The sequence below is a fragment of the Eubalaena glacialis genome, chromosome 15 (genome assembly GCF_028564815.1).
Source record: "Eubalaena glacialis isolate mEubGla1 chromosome 15, mEubGla1.1.hap2.+ XY, whole genome shotgun sequence".
Classification (NCBI taxonomy): domain Eukaryota; kingdom Metazoa; phylum Chordata; class Mammalia; order Artiodactyla; family Balaenidae; genus Eubalaena; species Eubalaena glacialis.
The window spans coordinates 71664363-71677328 of NC_083730.1; the positions used below are offsets into that span (position 1 = coordinate 71664363).

Genomic DNA, 12966 nt, shown 5'->3' on the forward strand with positions numbered 1-12966 from the left:
TTTAAGATTTAGGCTGGATAGGGAGACAAAGGTTAATTGAGTACCCAGCTATTTATTTTCACCATTGCTAACTCATTTGGTTCCCAGGATAACTGTACAAGGTGCTATTGCCCACCCCCACCCCCCTTTTTTTTAAACAGATGGGCAAGTTGAGGCTTAGGAAAGTTAGTAACTCACCCAGTCACATAAATTGGTGACTGTCAGATTCTGCATTCGAATACAGGTCTGATTTCCAAGGCCAGCTTCGGAAAGGTAAGGACCAGGGTGCCAACCTGCTCTTTTTCACTCTGCCAGGCCAAGCGAGCCGTGCAGCGGGGAGCCACTGCAGTCATCTTCGATGTGTCTGAAAACCCAGAAGCTATCGACCAGGTAAGCTCCTCGGGCCAGGCCAGTGCTGCAGTGTCCCTGAGAGAAGCACCTCCTTTACTTAGCCTGGCTTCTCACGGTCGTGTCACCCTCATCCTCAGGGCCCTTGCGCTTGTCTGCCCTCGTTAGTTATCCGTGTTTGCACATCATACTCCAAGGCAAGTGTATCAAGAGGGGTAAGAGCCAAGAAGTTGAGGGTTGGTGAGGCATTTTCAAAGACCCTTCTGGGGTCCCGCTCCATCCTAAAAGGGGCATCATCCTCAGCCTCGTCCTTCTGGGAGCTCCAAGCCTATGATGCTTGAGGAGTTTGAGGATTTCCAAAAGGGTATTTCGTGTTCTTTTCCTCCAGTCTTTCTTTCTCTCTCCTGCTTCTTGAAGTAATTACGTCTTCTAACCAGGACCTCCTCTCCTTCCTTAGCTAAACCAGGGGTCAGAAGACCCACTCAAGAGGCCAGTGGTCTATGTGAAGGGCGCAGACGCCATCAAGCTGATGAACATTGTCAACAAGCAGAAAGTGGCTCGAGCAAGGATCCAGCACCGCCCTCCTCGAGTGAGCCTCCGCTGGCCACGCCGCCACCTTCCCTGCTGCCGCCTGTGCCTTAATCCCCTTTGGGCTTTGGCCTTTTGCTCCTGCCTTCTTTCCGTCTACAATGCTGATGCGCCCCAGGTTCCTGCAGGTTTAGATCAGACGTAAGGCTGGAGGCCAGGGAGAAATTTCACCCGGCTCCTCTAGAGGGGATTTGAAAAGTCCTTCCAGAGATAGGTGATTTGTGACCAAATGTCTCTTCCACCCGGCATCCCCTCTGGGTAACCTCCTGTCCTTTTTTCTCTTCTGTCCCATCTCCCTGTGAAAGGCTAACTGAGGAGCACTGAAGGGAAGGACACCCCGCACTCAGCTTCCTGTATCTCCCTCCTTCTGTCTGGCCTAGACTAGAGGATAAGGCCTGTGCTTCCTTCTTCCTATGGGGCAAATGCATTACTGAAACCCCCTAACTTGTATTTGATTCTGGAAAAGTAAGCTTTCAACAGGGATTGGGGCTCACGACTTCCAGGTGGTTAATGAATAGCTTCATTTTTTAGGCTTCTCTTAGGTGTATTAAAGGGACACTGCTGGCATCTTTTGCCCAACCTCAGGCTGAAGATTCTAGGAACCTGGGACAGGTGCCCCACAGATGGTTTATTTCCTCCTCACGAATGTTGGAATATTCACATAGAGGATGGGTCTTTTGCACAAAATATCCGGATACCCATAGCGTTGAATTAGCAAAACTCCATTCCTGTTGGCTAAACACGTCCCAGATGAGGTAACTTTAAGGTTTTAGGAGGCAGTGTGCCATAAGGAAAAGGTAAGAACTAAAACTAGAGGGAGTTTGCAAAAGAACTGACTTGCTGGCTGCTTTTTAAAGGAAAAAAGAGCACTTTGGTAAATATGACTCATTGTAGTGGAAGCTGATATTTGTGGAAGCAGCATACAATTTTCTGAGTTGTTGTAAACCATTAATTATATGGTTAGTAATCACTGTTCCCTCAAAACATGACACTCACTCCTTTGTCCCATAAATGTGATATTTGTGTTTATTTGGAAGGGCCGCTCCTGCCGGTTACGGTGAACTTTGCGCTATTCTGCAGGGAGCGAGGCTCTGTGAACAGAGTTCTCTTGGCTGTTAGGAGGCCTGGCTGAGACCGCTGCGGCCTCCCCGGGCCACACTGCGGGGCACTACCTGGGCCTGGATAGCACACTGTGTGTGTGTTAGCAGAACCCCACATGTGCCCTGCAAAGGAGGGGAAATGCAGCCCGGTGGCCCCATCCTTCTCCCGACCAGGGCTGACCCAGCCCGTGTGCCAATCCCCAGGCTGAAGAGAGCTGTGACTCACTGTGTCTGTGTTCTGTTCCAGCAACCCACGGAATACTTTGATATGGGGATCTTCCTGGCCTTCTTCGTCGTGGTCTCCTTGGTCTGCCTCATCCTCCTTGTCAAAATCAAGCTGAAGCAGCGACGCAGTCAGGTAACTCAGAGCAGCCTGTAAGTGTTCATCCCTGCTGCCCCTTTGCCGGTGCAAACCTGGTCCTGAGCCCTGCAGCCTGTTCCCAGTGGCCTAGAACCAACAAAGATGGAGAAAAACCAGAGCAAAGCTTATAGCACTGTGTCATCTCTGTTCCGAAAGGGCCAGTCCTACAAAGGCCGAGCCCTGGGGCCGTTTCCAGCCAGGGGTTTTTCCAAAGAAATGTTTAAATGTCAACCTGGAGCCCTAGAGCCCTGCTCCTCAAATATGATCTTGGGACCAGCAGCATCAGCATCACCTGGGAGCTTTTGGCAGAAACGCAGAATCTCAGGCCCCACCTCAGACCTGCTTCATCCGACTCTGCATCTACCAAGCTCTCCAGGCGTTTCTCAATAAACAGAGTAGCCGCCCTAGTGCCCCAGCCGGCACACCACTGTGTGCTTGTAGGAAGGAAGGATTTGGGGGTAGAGGGCAATGGGAGGATACTCGGGAATCTAGACTCTCAGAGGTGTAGCAGTGTGATGTCCACAGCGAGAGACAGTGGACCTGGGCGCTGAGTTCTCTCGAGGATGGGTGGCCATCACCGACGGAGCAGCAGCTGACGTTTGTCGAGCGGGTCTGGTTTGCCAAGTGCTGGGCACCCCCATGCATGGTCTCATTTGCCCTCAGAACATTCTCCAATGAAGGGAGGAACCCTTAGCACAGAGCAGAGTTGGCCAAATAATTAGACTAGACCTCTGCTGGTACTGCTGCTTAGGCTGATGTGGTGGACACTTGGGAGTCTAGAAGATCTGTGCTCTTGTGCTGTGGCCTCTGAATCTTTAGTGATTTCTCAGAAGTCTGTCCTGGCCTGATGGAGACTAGTGTTTGGCCGACCATGGCCCCAGGGGTGACTACTGCTGTTAACATGTCCCAGACCCTAACATGGACCACGTTCTGCTGTGCAGAATTCCATGAACAGACTGGCCGTGCAGGCCCTGGAGAAGATGGAAACCAGGAAGTTCAACTCCAAGAGCAAGGGGCGCCGGGAGGGGAGCTGCGGGGCCCTGGACACGCTCAGCAGCAGCTCCACGTCCGACTGTGCCATCTGCCTGGAGAAGTACATCGATGGAGAGGTAACGGCAGAGGCGGGGCCAGTCCTGGTGGGGATGAGGTAGACAGGCCCGCAAATGGAAGGGGAAGGGCCGAGCCGCCTAGGTCTCCAAGGGACGTCCTGAGACCTTCAAACTGTTATTCCGCCCCCTCCCCCCCGGAAGGGGGTGGCCACACACACAGACACTCTCTCCAGGGGACCAAGCTGAACATAGGTGATTTCGGAAGTTGATCAGAAATACATAATGGGCCAGAAAACGTCTAGTTTTAAGAACATTTACAGTTAATTTCAGAATTGCTCTTCTGAAAACTCTGGCACTTGACTTGATACAAACCTCTCTTACAAAGCTGTATGGAACATTTACGTTTTTAAAGAGACACGGGATGTGATGTCCCCTTTTTCGTTCTAGCTTTTTTCTGAAAATTTCAAACTTTCAGAAAAGTTGCAAGAATCAGACAATGAATGCTGCATCATTCACCTAGAATCACCCATTGTTAACATTTTGCCACATTTGCTTCATCTCCTTCTGGATAGAGGCGTGCATATACACACACATTTTGGGGAGTGGGGAGCAAACCACTTCAGAATTAGTTGCAGGCATTTGATGCCCCTTTGATGAAAGTGTCCCGCCGCTGTGTAGACTGTTGGATGAAAAAAGAGGTTTTGCAGAGGCCTTCAGATGAATAGTCTCACATGGTCTCTACCTGCAGACTGCCTGAGTTCTCATCTGGGCCCAGGAGGGTTCTAGCTTTGTGATCTTGGGCAAGTGACTTTATTCTCTGTGCCTATGCTTGTGACATGGGCCCGAGACTGACCTGTACTCCAGGTGATCACAAAGGTTACACGAGAAAATCCAGGTAGGACTCTTGCCACGGTCAGGCACAGCCTTAGGTGTTAGTTTGAATGTTACTGCATTGAGCTGGTCAGAGAATGGAAAATCAAAGTAAAATTAGCAAGTTTGGAGGGTGCTTTGGGCTCAGGAACTTTAGAGGTGGTTCTGCCTGCCTCAGAACCCCATTACCTCCTCTCCACGTCGGGTGCTTTGTTATTAACTGTGTGCCCCCAGGTGAGTGCTGAGGGTCCAGTGAAGGGGAGGACGGGAGAACTTTGCCCCCTTGCTGCCCCACCTGTCAATCATGAGTCCCGGGCATCTTCCTTTCTACCCACTGCATTTTGGGTATCTGGAGCCAGCCACCATCCCAGAAGTGCAGAAGGTTTTGGGGTGTATCTAGCCATCCTTCCATACCCCCAGGCTCACCATTTGCACTAGCATACAGCGCTGGCGGTCCCGTGTGTGTGGCGTGGGTATGAGTGCCCTTCTCACAGGAAAGGAGCTTGCTTCCTCCCTCAACACCAAGCACCGTGGTTGGAGCTGGCTGATGGTCCGTGTCTTTCTCCCTAGAACCCGTGTGTGGGCCCTGACTCCAGGGAACAGAGCCCACTTGTAGCTAGAGATGGGGAGGGGAGCCTCTGGGCACTGCCACAGTGAACTGGGCTCCTTGGTCCACTCCAGGCTCCACGGGAAGAAGCACGTGCAGGGCTGAAGACAGCACCGCCCTCTGCCTGTGCCCTCCCTTCAGGCTGTGTGTCCTCTCTCCCTCCCAGGAGCTGCGGGTCATCCCCTGTACTCACCGCTTTCACAGGAAGTGCGTGGACCCGTGGCTGCTGCAGCACCACACCTGCCCCCACTGTCGACACAACATCATAGGTAATTCTCCGCTGCCTCTGTTGTTGCTGGAGTGTCACTGTCTTTACCGAGTACCCAGCAGGAGCAGGACACGTGCTGGGGAGCGAGCAAACCACCGCAGCATTGCCGCCTGGACTTGGAGGCGTGGGGGCTTGGGGTTTGGAGGCCTCTGAAGAATCACCCTGAGTTTGGGTTCTGGCTTTGACATGAACTGGCTTCCTGACCTTGGGCCAGGCACCCGGCCTCTCCAGGCCCTGGGCCCACAATCTCTTCAGCGGGATGACAGTGGTGATGCTTGCTATGCCTGGTACCTCGGGGTTGTGATGCTGCCGCTGCCTCCCTGTGGTGGTGGATGAGGGCCCGGAAGGCAGGGTGCCCTCCAGGTAGCTGTTCTCCCAAGAGGGAAAATGCCTTTCCTCTCCGTGTCCCTGTTGCTCTCTCGAGCCTTATGCCGTGCAGAGCAGCTGGGAGGTGGGAGATGGACCCTGACAGGAGTGACCACCTTTCGAGTGGAGAAGCAGGAGGCCTCTACCCGCGTGGCCGGGTTTGGTGGCAGCTTAGAATGGGCCATGGTCGTGAGACTGGGCACCTTGGCGCCGGCCGCCTCAGTCTGTGCCCGCATCCGCCCCTCGAGCCCTTGGCCCCAGCGTGCTCGCCCCCCTGACCGCGTTTCCTCCGCCTCTCCCCAGAACAAAAGGGAAACCCGAGCGCCGTGTGCTTGGAGACCGGCAGCCTGGCGCGCGGCCGGCAGCAGAGGGTGATCTTGCCGGTGCACTACCCCGGCCGCGTACACAGGGCCAGCGCCATCCCCGCCTACCCGACGAGGACAAGCATGGACGCCCACGGGAACCCTGTCACGCTGCTGACCGTGGACCGGCGCGGGGAGCAGGGCCTCTTCCCGCCGCAGACCCCCGCCTACATCCGCGGCTACCCGCCCCTCCACCTGGACCACAGCCTGGCCCCTCACCGCTGCGGCCTGGAGCACCGGCCCTACTCGCCGGCGCCCCCCTTCCGCAGGCCCAAGTTCGGCGGCCGCAGCTTCTCCAAGGCAGCTTGCTTCTCCCAGTACGAGACCATGTACCAGCACTACTACTTCCGGGGCCTCAGCTACCCCGAGCAGGAGGGGCAGCCCCCTCCCGGCCTCGCCCCCGGGGGCCCGGCTCGGGCCTTCCCCCCGGGCGGTGGGGGCCTGCTTTTCGCCCCCGCGGTGCACGCAGCCCCGGCCTCGCACCTGGAGAGCGGCAGCGCGTCCAGCTTCAGCTGCTACCACGGCCACCGCTCGGTGTGCAGCGGCTACCTGGCCGACGGCCCGGGTAGCGACAGCAGCAGCAGCAGCGGCAGCTCGGGCCAGTGCCGCTGCTCCTCCAGCGACTCGGTGGTGGACTGCACGGAGGTCAGCAACCAGGGTGTGTACGGGAGCTGTTCCACCTTCCGCAGCTCTCTCAGCAGCGACTACGACCCCTTCGTCTACCGCAGCCGCAGCCCCTGTCGCACCGGAGACGTGGGGGGCTCAGGCCGGGGGCCCGTGGTGCGCCTCGAGGGCTCCCCGCCCCCCGAGGAGCTCCGGGCTGCGGCCCGACGCCCAGGTGCGGGGCGGGGAGAGCCCTGGCCCGGGCCCGCCTCTCCCTCGGGGGACCAGCTGTCCACCTGCAGCCTGGAGATGAACTACAGCAGTAGCTCCTCCCTGGAGCCCCGGGGGCCCAACAGCTCTACCTCAGAAGGGGGGCTCGAGGCCTCTCCCGGGGCCGCCCCGGACCTCAGGAGGACCTGGAAGGGGGCCCGGGAGGGGCCGCCGTGTGCCTGCTGCTGTGAGCCCCAGACCCCCGCCCCAGACCCCGGAGCGGGAGCGGCTGGGGGCGGCCTCTTGTTCCTGGGCCCCCCGCCCTGTGAGGGCTGCAGCCCCCAGGGTGGGGAGTCGCAGCCGGGGAGCTCCCAGGGCCGCTATGGCCTTCACCCGGACCATTTGCCCAGGACAGATGGGGTGAAGTACGAGGGCCTGCCCTGCTGCTTCTATGAAGAGAAGCAGGTGGCCCATGGCGGGGGCGGGGGCGGGGGCGGGGGCGGCGGCTGCTACACCGACGACTGCTCGGTTCGCGTGCAGTACACGCTGGCCCAGGAGCTCCCGCCCAGCTGCCACCCCGGGGCCCGGGACCTGAGCCAGCGCATCCCCATCATTCCGGAGGATGTGGACTGTGACTTGGGCTTGCCCTCCGAATGCCAAGGGACCCGGGGCCTCGGCCCCTGGGGTGGGACGCTGCCAGGTCCGGATGCCCTGTGGCCCCACAGGGGCCTGGGAGCAGCCCAGCAAGAAGAGCGGGTTCCGTGCTGCCCGGCCAGGGCACCGCTGTCACCTCCCTGCCCTCCAGAGGATGTGGGGGCCCCTGGGGCCAGCTCCCCCAGTGCCCCCCAGGACACTCAGGACTCCAGCGCCACAGCCGCTGAGGCTGCAGGTGAGAGCGGGCGGTGACAGTAGGCCAGGATCTGGGTCTTCTCTCTACACAGTCACTTTCTGAGTGACTTTCTTGGTGCCCTTGGCTTTAAACACCATCCGTACCTGATTTCCAAGTGTTACTCCCCAGTCCAGCCCTTCCTCTGGGCTCCAGACCTGCTGGGCCCTCTGCTTCCATGAGCTCTCCCCCAGATGCTGCGGAAGCATCCCACTTGATCCTGCCACAGCAGTGTCTCGAGTTCCTCCCTCTGCACCCCCTTCTCCAAGGCTCCCTACCTAGATGCTCAGGCCAAAAGCCCAGGCCCCAGCCCTGAGCCTGCCCTGCCCCTCACGCTCCAGGGTCCTGGGCTTCTCAGCCTGTCTGTGAGAACCACATGTGCTGGTTTTCCCCTGGTCCAGAAAATTGAATCCCCAGAAAAATGAAACTTAGCAAAAGACATGCAAAACCCAAGTCCAGATTTTTTATTATTAGATTCAGCAGACATCATCAAATTGTGATAAAGTTGCCAAACCTTTTGTCTTCAGTAGTGAACAGTGTGCAGTCTAGCACCTTTGAGTAGCACTGGGACAATTCCATCTCCAAAGTAAACCCACATGGATCTGCTCTGCTCCCCGCCTGCTGTCCGCAGCTGGGCCCGTTTCCTCTCTCCAGGGCGAGGGCAGTAGCCTTCTGACTGGTCTCCTGTGGCTGCTCTTGCCTTCTGTTCCAAGTGGGCGCCAGAGTCGTCTTTTTTAAAACATAAGTCTGTGTCTTTACACCAGAAAACTCTTCACTGACTTGCCATTACCTTCCAAATTTTAGAAATGTAAACCCCTCACCCATGTCTGTATGATCAGGCCCTGCCGCCGCCCAAAACCTCCTCCCGCGTCCCTCCTTGTTCACGACGTCAGCCGCCTTGCCCCTGTCCTGTTCCTCCAACATGCCAGGCTCATTCCAGCCTCCAGGCCTCTCTACCGCTTCTCTCCTGCAGATCTTGGCTTAAGAGCCGCCCTCCAGCCCCCTCCGAGCTCACTCTCACACCCTCTGTTTACTTCCCAGGTTTTCACGATCTGAAATTACTTTGTTGTGAGGTGTGGGAGCTCCGCGATGGGGGTCTTCCCAGTGCCTGCAACAGGGCCCGAGGCACATCTTTTGTACATTGTGTTTTCATGCTGCCTAAGGGTTTCCAGAAGGCTCTGCACACCCCGATGAGGGAGGCCGGGTTCCTAGAAGGCCCCCGTGCCCTCAGAAAGGGGGCTCCACTTCAGCCCTTTAGCATATACACAGTCCATCCAGTATCCAGAGCTGTCACTTCTGAGAGCCCACCACACGCTGGGATGGGCCCCCAGGTCCCTTGCCTCATCCCTGCATGTGGTGCCCAAAGCCTGCGGGGCCGGCCCCCTCCCCTGACGATTGTTCTCTCTCTCCCAGGACCGAGATCTTGCCTGGCCGACAGTGGCAGCCCTGGAGCCTGAGCTCAGAAGGAACTCTTCCGTGGAAATGGGAACTGTACGGAGACTCCAAACTCTGACTTCCTACAGAAAAAAAAAGAAAAAAAAAAAGATTTTTTTAGCTTTGACAAACACAAAAGTGGTAAAAAAGAGAGCCCTCCTCAACCCAAAATGTGAGCCACGTGTGGCAACCCCTCCTCCCAATTAACAAACCAACAGACAAAATTCTCTTAGTCTTTTGCCTCTTGATAACATGTTACTCTTCTGTTTTGTAAAGTGTGTGTGCTTGGGGTTCGAGGTGTGTGGGATTGACTTTCTGCTTTGTTTTTTAAGATATTATATGTAAATGTAAAAAGTTATTTAAATATATATTTTAAAGAACCCTAACCGCCAACTTTTGCTGAAAAAAAAAATCACTGCTGCATTAATTGAACCACATCATGTGTAGATACTGTTGTCTCCCTGGAGGGAGCTCAGGCCTTTGAAAATCTCAGGGCTACACCTGCCTTAGAAAATGAACCAGAAACTTGAAGTAAAGCTAGTTGATATGGGTACAAACTCTGAGAACAATGCAATGCTGCCTCTTACTTTCTCGTGGCAAATCCCAACGTACAAAATGTCAGGCCTTCTCGGAAGCCATGCCTCTCCAGCCCGCACCTTCAGGCAGCTGATGGAAACAGCTTGGGGTCGGGTGGAAGGTCTGCAGCACTGCGGAGCCGGGACAAGCCATTGCTACGTAAGCCCCAGGGTGACAGGGACGATTCTGCGTAGTGTCCTCAGTCTGTCCCCTCTGGTCATCGTCCTAACTAGAAGGACAGAGTTTACAGTCCTGATTTTGGGCTTCCTGCCACTGGCTGCAGAGATGGCTCGACGAGGTGTGGGGGGAGAGACACCCAGGAGGAATGTACGTGGTTTTTGCAGCCTTGGTGTCTGCCCCAGCTGTGGGAGAGGGGGGATGGAGGGCGCCCCCGCGCGGGCCTGTGCGCATGCGTCCGTGTGCGCCCGGCAACACACCCCCCCCCACCCCGGCTGCTTCCCGCGTTGGGCTGTCTTTCTGGGTGCGCGTCGCCGGGACCGATAGGGTCTGAGCTCCCTTTGAATGACAACGTTTCCCATCCCATTGCTTCAGGGTTGTTCAGCCCTCTGCCTCGTGGCTGAAATTGCTCATCTCGCCTGCAAATGTCTACTATCCTTTCTACCTAATGCACTATTCTGTATTGATTCTCCATGAGACAGAGTGAAAGAGACTATCAGATAGTTTAGACCCAAAGGGTAGGTTTTTGTATATTGTTCCAACCTTTTGTTGTTTGTTGTTGCTGTTGTTGTTGTTTTAAGAGGGAAGAGTTTAAAAACCCAAACCATTTTTAAAAAGATGTTTCCATTTTAAAAGGGAGAATCTATTTAAAGCTATTTCAGATCAGGGATCGTTATCCTTTTTGTTCAGTGTATTTCTTGTTATTAAAAAATATTTTTAGAAGAAACTAATCACATTAGCCCTTGAGTTCGCTAACTCTTCTGGTCACTTCTGTTTATTCATTTATTCAGCAGGTGTTTGTTGTCATCTGAAATGCTCGTTTGCTGAATAGGAACCTTGAGTCCTGGCCCCCTGTAGGTGGGGAAGCAGAGACCCGCCCTGGGCTGCCAGGGGACTGTGATGGCTCTTCTCCAGTCAGGCCCAGGGAAGGTCAGCCCAGGGTCCACATTACAACGTTTTGAATGAGAATCTTACTGAATCCCTTTTTCTTAAAAACCCCAGCCTGTGATGAGGAAATTTACTTACTTCCAGCCAGGATTTGTCAGAAAGAAATTCCAGCGTCAAACGATTGAGCCATTTGCCATTAAGGAGCTCACTGTGGTGAGATTTGTCGTCCAGCCTCTGAGGTGCAGTCCCTTGGGGGCTGCCCCCACCCCCAGCCCCGCCTGTGCCCAGCACACCTGTTGGCGAGGGTGTGCGAAATGCCTGAGCCTGTGACACGTGATCTGGGCCGCCTTTATTCCTCGGGCCAGGAGTAGCAGCTGCTGAGGACAGCAGCTTGCATCTTGTGGTTTTAGGGAAGGGGTGGGGGGTATGGCTTCTAACATGAACTACAAAAAGCAGCTTCTCATTGTTGAGATTTTGTTTGTTTGTTTGTGGCTTTGTGTTTGTTTGTTTGTTTTTAATGCCTTTGAGTGCATATTATCTTCCTTGTCTGAAATCATACCCCCAAAGTGGCTTTCTTTAGCCCTGGCTGGAAAACCACTCCCCAGCAGCCTTAAGCAATAAATAGATGAGGAGAGCATGTGGCTTCAACTGGGCTTATTAAAATAAATGAGCCCAATTTTCATTTGAAAGAGCAGTAACTACAGATGGCCAAAAAAACCACATTTAATTTTCATAGTTTATAGGGTGGTAGAAACAGAAAAGTGAAACTTTCAGACTTTAAACCTCAGCCGTTGTCTTAAATTTGTGTTGGGTCACCAGAGTATGGTGACCAACTATATCGCCTCACCATTCAAATCAAAAGAAATGTCTTCTTTGAAGTCATAAGACTCCAATAATGATGACGAGTACCTTTTCTCGGTGGCCTCTCAGTGGCATGTGGGAGTTATATAGCTATGGAAACTGGGAGCATCACATCTTCCATTGAGACACACACACACACACACACACACACACGCAGGAATGTGACTGTTGGGCGTGGTCCCTTGGCCCAGCCTCGGGTGTAGGACAGCCATGTAGACTGAAGAGTGCTAGAACCAGTTAAAAATGGGGGTTTGGGAGTTCTGGTCCACCAGGTACCTCTTTGTAGTAGACACAGCCCCAGGATGCTGGCCTTAACTCTCCGTCTCTTTGCCTCTCCCTAACCCTAACCCTAATCCTGACCCTAACCCTAACCCACGCCGTTTTATGACATGTCCACCACTCTGCTGTCCGCCACTCACACCCTCCCTTACGTGCTGCTAGTTCCTACTCAAAGCTCATGCAGGACTAATGCTTTTAAAATGAGGTCTAAAAAATAATTACTGATCAAGAGTATTATTTTTTAAACAGAACTGCCTTTTTCTATTCTTTATATAAACTCTATTGTGTTGGTCTAACAAGGCACTATTTTAAAATGTTTTTTAAAAAATTTCTCCCATAGCACTTAAAAGATATTTTGTAAAGACTTTGCTGTAAAGATTTTGTAATAAAGTGGTCTAAGGGCTCCTTCTCCAACATTACCATTTAAAAAAAAATGTTTTAAAGGCTAGAAAACAACTTATGTATATTCTGTATATGTATAGCAGCACATTTCATTTATGGAAATATGTTCTCAGAATATTTATTTACTAATATATTTATCTTAAGCCATGTCTTATGTTGAGAGTGTGACGTTGGAATAATCATTGAAAATGACTAACATGAGGCCCTGTAAATACATGATAATTGCACACAGATTTTACATATTTGCTGACCAAAAATGATTTAAAACAAGTTGTAGTCTTCTATGGTTTTGTAACAAATTGTACAAATGACTGTAAAAAAAAATACAATTTTATCAAGTACATGTTATATATTGTCATTGCTCTATTTGGTAAAGGTCTATAGATTCCACAAAGGAGAGGTCTGCGTGAAGCAGTGCCTAATAATATCAGCTCGCTCATGGGAGCATCTGTGTAATTTCCTCTCCTGTTAACACAGAGTTCAGGTCATTGGGGATCCAGGTGGTGTCTGGGCAAGCATCCGAGAGACAGCGTTTGAGATTATGTCCCTGAGGTGGTGATAGGTTTTCTGCTCAGCCCTATGGGGGGAATGGTGGTCAATCCCAGCAGTCCACTTTTCGAACATAGGGACTGTAAACTGGGTATAACCATCGACTTCATCTGCCAAGCCTTTTCCTATCTGGAAGACTGAGGCCCTCCAGCCCCTCTTTAAGGAAAAGGGACTTGTAGGAAAAAAGCTTAAGCATCCAGCCT

At 53.3% G+C, this 12966-nt stretch overlaps 1 protein-coding gene across 1 annotated transcript in view; it reads left to right on the top strand.

Annotated features, from left to right (window-relative positions):
- The window catches only part of ZNRF3 (zinc and ring finger 3), a 146083-nt gene extending 136666 nt beyond the window's left edge, over positions 1-9417 (top strand). The window contains exons 3-9 of the mRNA XM_061169424.1: positions 295-369; positions 785-916; positions 2263-2373; positions 3318-3485; positions 5069-5171; positions 5840-7600; positions 9011-9417. Of these exons, the coding sequence (XP_061025407.1) occupies positions 295-369; positions 785-916; positions 2263-2373; positions 3318-3485; positions 5069-5171; positions 5840-7600; positions 9011-9054 (2394 nt within the window). The 3' untranslated portion in view covers positions 9055-9417. The remainder of the gene's footprint in view (positions 1-294; positions 370-784; positions 917-2262; positions 2374-3317; positions 3486-5068; positions 5172-5839; positions 7601-9010) is intronic.
- Positions 9418-12966: the final 3549 nt, after the last annotated feature.